This window comes from Tigriopus californicus, chromosome 9 (genome assembly GCF_007210705.1).
Source record: "Tigriopus californicus strain San Diego chromosome 9, Tcal_SD_v2.1, whole genome shotgun sequence".
NCBI classification, from domain to species: domain Eukaryota; kingdom Metazoa; phylum Arthropoda; class Copepoda; order Harpacticoida; family Harpacticidae; genus Tigriopus; species Tigriopus californicus.
Genome location: NC_081448.1, coordinates 9,579,167 through 9,590,463, shown reverse-complemented (window position 1 = coordinate 9,590,463; position 11,297 = coordinate 9,579,167). Strand labels below are relative to the sequence as shown.

The following is an 11,297-nucleotide window of genomic DNA, read 5'->3' as shown; positions in this document are numbered from 1 at the left end:
TCATGCCCTTGCAAAAATCATGGACCAGACTTGCCGTTGGAGGGGGCTTAAGACTTAAAGAGTGAGTTACTTTAAAAAGCTGCCATACCTTGTAGATGAAAAACGTCCTTTCAGTAGGAGTACAACTAGTTTAATGACGCTGAAATGTCTTGAAAACGAGGAGAAATGTCCGTTCTGACGGATGTGAGCTTTAAAATCTGCCCACCCAAAACCAAATCATAACAAACGGCTGACTTTGAGGTCAATTCTGGTCGCAAGGTGGCACAGGATTACCTCGACTACGTATTGCAAAAATGGACCTTCCTTCGTGTCTTTTCGATCCCTTCGAAATATTTGATGGTGCAAAAGACGATGGCTTGGCTGATAGTGGGGTTGAATGTCTTGGCAATGGTGGTGGCTGACTCCCAAGCTTGAAACGTCGCAATAATAAAGGCTCGATTCTCTCATTCAGTTAACAATTTGAAGCCTAAAGACTCACTTTAAGAAATTTGTCTTGCTTTTAAGATTTGTTGCCAACTGATTAGTTTTCATGTTTGAATAGCTAAAAGAGTGCAAAACTTAGAAGGAATTGAACTTGACGTTAACGTTGTCTTTTAACAGGAAATTTTTAAGCAAGGGGAAACAATTTCAATTGAAAGCTTATCACTAGAGTGGGTAAAACATATAATAAAGGCTCTTATTTTCAACGTCACTTGCCAAACGGAACGGAAAACGGGAAGAGGAGATTGCAAGTAGATTGCAAAATCATCTGCTCTTGCCTTGCCTAGCCCAAGGACGACTTCACCACTGGACAGCGGCGGTGGTGGGGGAAAATAAGTAATTCTAATTCCAATCAATCAAATTCATTTCTCGTTACACGGCTTGACTCAAATGGAGCCTCAGAAAGCATTAGCCAGTTTTGATATCAATCGAAATACGTCTGTGTCAAAAGTTATGAGCATTTCAAACTCAGACCAGTGAGGGCACAAATTGAATGAGCTACCATTACGTTGGTAAGATCTTATCTAAGCAAGTCATTTTGTGCCCACTTTGTACTGAACTTCAAGATTTCTATGCTTTTGATACATTCGTTTGATTGAGATCAAAATTGACGAACGCTTTCTAAGTCAACTAAAGCCCAACTTGTGTGAAGGAAAATGCATTTGGTTGATTTGGATAAAAGTTACATTTCCCCACCCTACCGTCTTTGTCTAGTGATAACGTCGTCCTTGCCTAGTCCCAGCCTTGCCTTGAATGCAATTTCTTTTCCGTACATTATGTGACCCGGGTCACTAATTATAAATAAGATTTTGATAGAATTATCCAAAAACAACACAAACACCTTGCAATTCAATTAAAGTTAATGTGTGGTTGGATATATCGGACGTTTAAGTCCAGAGATAGATCGCATCACGATGCTAACTCTGTACAAGTCGATTGTCCAGCCAAATCTTGAATATGCTTCACCCATTAGGGTTCCAATGAGTTCAGCAGGTTTGCAAAAGGTCGAACAAGTCCAAAGATGTTTCACTAGGAACATCGTAGGAATGAGAGAGCTCTCGTATTGGGAAATACTAAAAAGTTGGGACTGTACAGTGTTCAGAGAAGGTACGAAAGGTATCTGATATTGTACGTCTTCAAAAGCATCCATGAGCTTTGTCCCAACCCATGCTTTAGGGTCAATTCTAGTGATAGTAGAGGCTTAATGTGCGTTTTTGAGAGCTCCTTCAAGCCCTTGAGAATCCAGGCTAGTTCGAACAATGAAGTCTACCTCTCTTCTTTCTCGAGCTCCTTCATTTTTTAATTTGCTTCCCTCTAATATTAGTAGGGAATACGTAGGCCTTGTTGATCCCGTTGCATCTTTCAAGTCAGACTTGGACAAATTTTTAGATGGCATTCCAGATCAACCCTACATTCAAGGACTAGCTCGGTCTGCCAACTCAAATTCGTTGGTGGACCAAATATTAAAAAAAAATTGAAATGCAGTCATGCCTGCCTACTGTAATTCTCACACCGGCTTCAGTGTACCGGGAGGTTGGCTCGCTTGGCTCTTCCGTTCTCCAAGCATCAATTGGGACATTGAAGCAGGAGAGGAAAACCCATCAAGATGACGTCACCTTCAAATTTTGAGAGCTCGCTCACACTATTGACGCTTTATAGTTTGTTGATAAAGGGTTGAATTATAATTTCAATTCTTTTAACCATTAAAGGAAGGGTTCATGTAGCATTGCATTTTACTAAATTGTCCAAGTTTCACTCGTAAACATCCATAAAACCTATTTTTTAGAAGAAAAACAGCTTTTTTCGACTTTTCGTTCGTATTTTAGAATTTCGTATTTTTGCAATGAACTTTTTTAAATCTTAACAAAGTTTTTTGTCCAATATTGCGCTTTATATCTTGGGTTTTTAGTACCCCTACATCTTTGAAAAGTGCCCCAGTGACCTCCCAAAATTTGTGCTGACATCATCATGCAGCTGCTACTTCAATGTCCCATACGATCAATACCTCAATTTAAAGTTGCCATTGACTGCAACTCGACTAGTCGTTTTGCCTTGCCATCCACGACTCAAGACGGGGTCTGACTTCGGATTGCTCGGAAGGTAATTCGAGCAATCCTTGTCATGATAATCAATTATTCATTAAATATAATGAAATACAATTCACTAAAATAGGATAAAAATGAGATGGAAAAATAAAAAAAAAAATAGTGACATTTCACCAGGGGGATCCCTTGTGAAAAATTGAAATGCTCTGGAACGCATATATTAATACTACTAGGACTCATTGTTATTGCACTAATAAAAAATTCTTCACTATCTACTTTCCAGATCTTAGTTATTACACTTTGAAAGTTGTGTCTTGTAGCAAAATGTATCGAGAATTGACCTATGCTAGAAAAAAACTCTACTTCAAGTAATTACCAAGACAAATGATGTATTTCTTCAATGGCATGAACGTAAATAATCTTTGATTTAATATCTTTTTTGCAAGATATGGACGTACAGTCTCATTAGATATATTATATTTAATAAAAATTACTTTAAAACCTAAAATATAACATGTTGGCATTTAAACGTTTCAGGAGTAATAAAAAGATGCTTATTTAAAAAAAAATGTTGCTTTTGTTTCTTCAGCAAAGATAACAGCAACCAAAAGTCCTGTCATCTGAGCCAGCACTTAATCAGAAATTATTTTACTTTGACATTATAACATCAACTCTATCGTCCTTAAACAAGAATTAAACTTCAAGATTAAAGTATATTGAACACATTTTTATCTATTTTGGGACACATCTGTTTTCCACTCCCCCTCACAAGGAGGATGGGAATGTCTCGTTTCAAGGATCTAGATGATCCAGCGAATCAATATTGCCGCTCCACCTCTGACACCCATAATGAGGATTACTTCCGATGTCAGGAATGTTACTCTTACTCTAATAAAAGAAAAAGGTGTACCCAAATGACAATTTTTAACGGCTATAACATAGTACATTTGAACACCAAGAAAGTGCACTCTGATGATCAAAATTGTTTCTTGGCAAACATTATTAGGATGCTTGACTTTTTCCGATGGAAAGTCCGACTCATCCCTAACTCAGTCTTTCGTCACGTGACTCATGCACCAAGATCAGACCGAAATAAATTCTTCTTGTAGGCTGAAGGTCCAGGATGAATTGACCCCTGTCGTCGAGCACATGTACTGAATGCACCCCCTACGCTGGGGACATCGTTTTCCGCATCTCATCCTGGCCTGAGAAGTAACCGAACTGTCATTGCAATACAATTAATTCATGTTGATTCAGGCCAAGCGTACTGCATGATGATGGAAAACAACAACTTGCCCATGCATACCAATCCAGTTCAATATAAAAAAATGATATCTTTCAGTTCAAAATACGAAAACCCTCCCAGCCAAGGTAGCCACTTCAGCCCATGTTTCCCGCCATTGAGCTCTCCTTCTCTCTTGTGCTTGGTCTCTTTCGTCTCTTTTCATCAAGTCCCACTAGGTAGCTGAAACCGGCCGAATTTCGGACAGGGAGCCGAAACTGCATATATATTCGAGCCTCATCTACCCACCCAGTCCATCCAAAACAAACCAACTCACACCCATTTCATCAATCTTGAAGAAGTTCAACAAGCTCAATAGGTCCAATCCCCATGTCACTCCATCATTCGCCAACTTTTCATTCTTCCACCTACAACAATAAATTTTGAACCATGCCTTTTGCGTACCCGGGGTCACCTTGCATCCTTGCAGTTGTACTTGAAATTTCGCCACCAAAAGTGTTCTCTGCGTTCTCTGCGTCGGCCTTTGTTGTCATTGTGGAGGCGCTCACGATCTAACCGGATTCTGCGCATCAGCTGACCCTTTCATCGGCTCTTCTCCGAAACTCGTTGGCAAGATCAGTCGCGTTTCAACCCTCAGAGGAAGAGCACGACGCCCGCCTTGTGAAAATCGACCTTAAATCTCGAAGAGGACGAGCCGAGAAATTGTCCCGCCATGAGTGCCGCATCACCCACTAAGCCCGTGGAATCGGCTGAGAAGCCTGAAGTTTCCATCGAAGCGGCTGAGACGGCCAAATCCTCGCCGAGCAAGGTTACAAGGTAGATGGTTGTGCAGGGAAGTTTGGTTACATTTCGAGGGTATGATGGATGACTTTTTGGCGGTTTCAGCGAAATCTTGAGCGAAGCTATGCACAAGCTGTCATCGGGAAAGCGGAATCTTCTCGTGAACGACATCCCGGCCGCCGTGACTGCTTTGGCCGAGTCGTGTCAGTTGTTGGGACAGCACTTTGGCGAAACGGCCGTGGAATGCGGCGAAGCTTACTTCTATTACGGCAAGGGCCTGCTCGAGCTTGCTCGATTGGAGAACGGTGTGCTGGAAAATGTCATGGATGGAGGTAACAAAAAAATTCTTAGCCCGGGATTAGAATTAAGGTTTCAGTTAGGACTTGGCACATTCATAAGACTACGCCTTTGGTGAGCACTAGAATGCGCTGCATTTGTTCTAGTATGTGGCAAGTTGATGTCAGGTCAAAGGTGTTCATAGGATTTGTAGAACCGGTAACGTTGTTGGATTAAGTTATATAAAAAGCAGAACTGCCAGCTTATTAATGGAGGATAACTTCGACCATTTAATAAAGTTCATTGCTTAAATGTAGAAGGAAATCTTACAGTCTTCAGGTGCGTATGTACGTATTCTAATCTATTGGTATCGTCTTCGCTTTAGTGGGTTAATTGGTGTAAGATGGGAAGATATGCTGCAACTGAACCACATTTCCTCAAGGAATTCAGCTCAAATTGAGTAAGGGTAATAAAGTAATATGGACACCTGACACGTCCTAAAATGTAAACTCTGCAACGAAATCAATTATTTTAACTTCTACTTAGTATTAAGATTGATCGTTAATGATATAACCAGAAGAATTACAATTACTTCCATTAAAGATACAAATTCATTCCTATTTTTCCTCCAGTATATGTGCAGTGGAGTCCAATTTCACAGTATCATTAAGAAACTAACCGAATAGCAATCGTCAATGCTGGTAATACATGGGTTTATTTTCTAAGCCTAAGTTTTTGTGCATGTCATTCATTTGTCTAGGGAGATTTTGTATCCTTGTTGGATATGACAATGCCCCTTAAATATTCCCTTCTAGTACCCGAAGGCGAAGATTCTGATAATTCTCAGGTGGAAGACCCCGATAAATGTACAGGTATAGATTCAAATCTTGCGTTTCTGGCCAGTAAGGATACTAGGAGGCCTCTTTTTCAGGCGACGAGAAAGATGAAGTCAGTAACCAAGTGGGTGAGGCCATCGAGGAGAACTTCAAAGCTTTGGAAAAAAGCAAGACCAAGAAAGAAGACCAAGGGAAGGAGAACGTCATCCTTGTTGAAAATGGCTCTGCGAAAGAGTCTGTAAAGCCGGAATCTGACCTCAAAAAACCAATGAACGAGGTTGATGGCAATGTTCCTGTTAAGAGCTCGAAAGTCGAAGAGGTCAAGAACGAAATTCATGAAGGGTCTCAGAAAGATGAACGCAAACCTCCTAAAAATGACGAAACAGTGGGCGAAAGGAAAATTTGTAAGAAAGACGAACACTTTGATTCAGTCGAGTCTGAGAAAGATGTGGAAGCGGCAAAGAGCACAGCCATTGAAAATCCTGATCAAGTAAAGAAAGAATCGTCGGATGAGATGGAGACTGAAAAGCCTCTTTCGGATAGTAAGGAACCTTCTTCGGACACCCAGAAACCTTCAACGGACACTGAGAAACCTTCAACGGACACTGAGAAACCTTCAACGGACACTGAGAAACCTTCAACGGACACTGAGAAACCTTCAACGGACACTGAGAAACCTTCTACGGACACTGAGAAACCTTCAACGGACACTGAGAAACCTTCTACGGACACTGAGAAACCTTCTTCCGAAACTGAGAAACGCGGGAAGGGTAAATTTGGGGTCGAAATAAGTAGCACTTAAGTCTTATAGATTTTAAGCCACTTCGACTGTGGGTAGAAAGAAGCTGCTTGTTAAAAGATCAGTTGTTATTTCAGATGAATCGGAAAATGGATCAACAGAAGATGAAGAAGCTGAAGTGCCTACCGTTGGTAAAACTGAAGATTCTGATGACAAAGACATTGATAAACAGGAGAAAGGAGAGGAACAGGATGATGATGATGAAGATGAAGAAGAGGATGGAGAAACATCTCAAGACGAAGAACCTGCCAAGGAGACTGGTGAATTTAAAATGCTTCAAATTGAAGTCTTGATTAAAAGTAATTGAAATATTGCCCTTGATCCATGTTATCACGGCAGATGGAAATGAGTCAATCGGAAGCAATGATGCCGGTACTAGTGACGCCAAGGAAGCGTGCGATAAATCTGCCGTTGAAAACGAAGACGAAGAGGACCCATCGAACTTGCAATTGGCATGGGAAATGCTGGAATTGGCGAAGATGTGCTTTCAAAAGCACGCCGATTCACTCGGAGATGTCGATCCCAAAAGGATGGAAATGGAGAACAGGCTCTGTGAAACATACCAAATACTCGGGGAGTTATCTGTCGAGAACGAAAATTATCCTCAGGTTGGTACAGATTGTTTCTGACCCTTTTTCGAGTTGATATGTTACGGGGACATGTCTGTTTTTAGGCTATTGAAGACTTGACCTCCTGTCTCAGGCGGAGGCAAGAATTGATGCCAGCTGATTCTAGAAGCATTGCCGAAACCCATTATCAAATGGGCGTGGCCTTGGGTTATAATCTCGAGTTTGACAAGGCCGTGGAATCCCTCAAGGATGCCATTGCTGTGTTGCTTAAACGCATTGATAACCTCAAGAACAAAACCGAATCTGAAGGTAATACCCCAATATGCCATCTTTAGGATCCTTGGTATCTGATCTGTCAAATATGGTTGTCCATTTCAGACCCCTTGTCCAAAAAGGATGCATTTTATACCCGTGAAAAGGAGATCACCGAAATTGAGTCGCTGATTCCAGAGATTAAGGAAAAGATCACGGACACAAAAGATATGCAACAGGAGACCGTCAGAAAATTGGGTGACCGAGCTCTTCTCGAGGAACGGGAGTTAGAAGCGTCCTCTGGTCCCCAAGTGAATGGAGATGTCATCACAACCAATGGGTTTGATGCCCCTCCCCCTACTGTTGGTATGAAGATTGTGTATTTACGGATATGGTCCTTTGCTATGGGTTAGAGCAGTTTCATTGTGTCTTTGCAGCCAAAACCTCCACGGAGGCTAAGCCCACCTCTGACATTTCACACATGATCAAAAAACGGAAAAAATCCGAGCCCACAGACGAGGTGCCGGTCACAAAGAAAGTGCACGTGGAAAGCAACGGTTCATCCAACGGTGCCAGTTCGAGCAGCAACCAAGCTGAAATGAATGGATCCGGTGATTGCCAAGCCAAGCCCTAACTCGCTCAAGTACAAGATTGGTGTTCAAGATCGGACGTTGTTCACATTCGCTTAAAACAACATTTTTAATACCGACTGATAGTATTCAGGATTTGATTTTTTCAAGAGTTCTGAGCTGACGACTAAGACGACGCTAACCTTTTCAAACCCACAAAGTACCTATCGTCTCTGTATTGAAACCATTTAATTGCCAGCAGGCTCACAAACTTTTCTCCTCGTTTAAAATTGCGCGTATGAGAAATAAATACACTTATCCGTAATATTGGATAGATTTATTATATTGCTCTATGAGATTTTTACGTGATAATTTGATCAATATCGAGAACAGCACTGAATTATAGAAACGAAATTCGTGTAGAACCCTGCAAAATGGGAGACATACAAAATAGCAGATGAACAATGGCAAACTAGTGGCTAAGGTGAAACGTAAGCAAAATACAGCCGTACTCAAAATAATTGATGGAGAAGGGAATTGGTACAGTTGGTCTGAAGAGAAGAGAATTTTGAAATCAATCATTCGGTCGAGACTTATTCGATCCAAGGGTTGAGAAGTCATGCTTGCTTTCTTTGCCGGAATGTTCAAAAAGAATCGTGTGCCAGACTTGAGCGCTACCACAAAGTGAGGAAAATCCTGACTGGAATAGTTCTTAAACTAAACAACATATGTACCAAGTATGGTATACAATTCCACACAATCTTAAATAGAAAAATGGTGGGGCTGTCATGAACTTGTAAATTTTCGCACTAGGTATATGGGATTGATAGGAATGATTTCATTGTAATGTTGGAGACATGGTAGGATCTGAATGTTTCCTCGTCTTATAATCGTACTGCTCACTTTAAATTCGTTCACAGTGGCAACTTTTTGGGCCAGAGGGCAAAGGAATTTGAAAAGAAAAGAAAAATAGGGAGAACGACATTGGATCGCAATGAAAAAATGAAAGGGTCAAAGAAACTGAAAACTAAAATGGGGGGGGTCTTCTGTATTCTCAAATGCGAAGTCATACGAATGTTTTAGCTGTGTGTTGTGTGTTTCGTCGGTCCAGTTTTGGACTGGTTTTGGAAAGGAACGAATCGCTCTGCAATCATCGAGATGACTCGAATTGCATCCAGCGGGATGAAACTGATGAGGTTAAAGATCTAAATGCAGACTTTGGAGCGAAAGAAGAGCATACAATGGGTGTCCCTGTTAAACTGAGACACGCTTGATTAGTGATGTTTCGAAAAACCGGCACCATTTGAAATTTGAGAAAAAGAGAGAGGTGGGAGAGAAATGGAGAAAGAGCAAATCTAGCATCTTAATCGTCATTTTACGAATCAGTGATAGAAGACGTAGAGTAGCATCTTAATGTTCGTGTTTGTTAGTAAGTGTATGGAATCTTAGTTGTGGTACTAATAGTAGTAGTAGTAGTAATAGTAGTAGTGGAGGTTATTAACATCATTCGCTCGGCATTGTTCATTTATCACTCATTCGCTGTGCTCGCATCCCCGCGAATGGGCCCGATATTGAAATTATTAAGAGGTTGTTGGTTTAGCCGCATACGCAGTAGACGATGGGCCTAAAAAAATGAAATGCGTGATGTTCAATTTCAACTTCTCCATGGTCGTCCGTCATGCTGGAGGCGTACTTGGAAAGGCTGCACCCATTCATTCATCGACTCACTCACTCATTCACTCACTGACTGTTTTACTCGCTCACAGGCAGCCGAAAGTATTCTCATTCACGCACGCTCGCCAAACTGCCTTCAAATTTAGTGGAACGATACAAAAATCTCGCTTGTTTTCATATATGTTCGCCATCACAACGTTCTCTCCTGTTTTTTTGTGCATACATTTTGAGAAAATGTTCCATCTTCTGCATTATCTTCCTCTTTTCGAATCCCTTCTCTCTGCCCGAGAACAGTTCTCGCTTATGTCGTCTTGACAATCTCTTGGTGGCTTGGATGGGTGGGTGGGCTTATGGGTGGGATGACATTTTGGCGCCAAACGAGAGCCTGGCAACACCCAGGGTGTCCCTAGGGAGGTCCAAGTGCCGCTCAGATTCAAGTCCTCGTCCTTCCATGGTTCTGGCTCTCTGGTTGGATTTGCGTTGCACTTGCATCCAGTTGCGAGACATGGTGGTAATGGTTACATAGGATTTCCATTTTCGGTCGTGTCGGATGTCAGATTGGTCTGCTCTCCCTAGAGCTAGTCCGCTCACCCATAGGCTGTTCGATGTGGAGCGAGGTGAGGTGGCAGTAAGAAATCGATCGTGGACCAGAACTCGGGTTTTTTTGTCAGCAAAAGTGAATGGGCACGGAGACAAACCGAGATTGGAGTACGTAGCAGAAGTATAATGGGATGTTTGTTGTTGTAGTTGATAATGATGATGATGATGTTGTTGTTGTTGTTGTCTTAGCAATAGTGCATTAGTAGTCGAGTAAAATGGGAGAGTGTTGGTTTACATAGAAAGTGTATGTATGTCTGTTGCAGAGTTTATTGAACAACGTTAGGGGCGAGCATCTTGGAAAGCTCATCGTCTTGGAGACAGCCTCGGAGGAACTCCTCTTCCGTGAGATGTCCATCCCCGTTCTCGTCCATGCGACTGAAGATGTTCTTGGCGCGCTCCTCGGCCGAATCCGTGGGCTTGGTGGCTCCAGCACCCAACATGTCATAGATGGCTTGGACGATCTTGGTCATCTCCTCTTGGTCAATGACGCCATTGCCGTCCACATCGTACATTCTGAAACGGAAACCAACATAGGATTAATACCATCCTTTGGACTTAAACATCGTCGTCACCGTCGTCACTAAGATCTTGCTGGATACGAAAAATATGTTCGCCATGTACGTAGTACATGCATACGAAACACGGTATCCGGCCAAGGACAGAGCCTGATGGTACTTAAACACGGTACGAGAGCACCAAAAATAACAAATCCTGATCATCTTTAACATGCATACTCATCGGCAGGTGTTCCACACGCCCTCTCCGTTTTCGAGTAGGAGATGGAAACCAATCTGGTTGACATTATCAACTAGTGCTGGGGTGAGTCCGAGCACACTCGAGTCTTTTACTTCTATTTCGAGAAATTGGCCGGATTCGAGTCTTTTGGCGATTTTTTCACAAGATCAACTATTGCCGGACTCGTTCAATTAGTAAGTCAATCCATCCGTTTCCGAGCCAAACCAACACCAAACTCAAATATGACCTGTCCAATTCTAAACTTTACAAGTACGCTTAGACAAGGAACATTTCGATCCAACACCCGCCCAGTTCTTATTTTTTTTTGGAGAGAGGAAGGTCGGACATGGCTGGCTCAACTCGAGTTTTATGTCGGCCAAGAACGTAAAAGAAGAAAAATGGACGCCAGCGATTTGAATAGATCAAGAAGAGCGTGAAA

General features: G+C 41.9%; 2 protein-coding genes across 2 annotated transcripts in view; one reads left to right on the top strand and one right to left on the bottom strand.

The window, feature by feature from the left end:
• Positions 1–4,289: 4,289 nt before the first annotated feature.
• LOC131886281 (protein HGV2-like) lies at positions 4,290–9,066 on the top strand. Its single transcript, XM_059234567.1, has 9 exons — positions 4,290–4,584; positions 4,654–4,880; positions 5,640–5,696; positions 5,756–6,430; positions 6,537–6,719; positions 6,799–7,067; positions 7,133–7,337; positions 7,407–7,646; positions 7,718–9,066. Exons 1-9 carry the CDS (start codon positions 4,481–4,483, stop codon positions 7,912–7,914), a joined length of 2,157 nt encoding a protein of 718 aa, XP_059090550.1. The 5' UTR covers positions 4,290–4,480; the 3' UTR covers positions 7,915–9,066.
• Positions 9,067–10,372: 1,306 nt separating this feature from the next.
• The window catches only part of LOC131886285 (neuronal calcium sensor 2-like), a 28,005-nt gene continuing 27,080 nt past the window's right edge, over positions 10,373–11,297 (bottom strand). Inside the window, exon 2 of the mRNA XM_059234571.1 lies at positions 10,373–10,636. Within this exon, the coding sequence (XP_059090554.1) occupies positions 10,390–10,636 (247 nt within the window). The 3' untranslated portion in view covers positions 10,373–10,389. The remainder of the gene's footprint in view (positions 10,637–11,297) is intronic.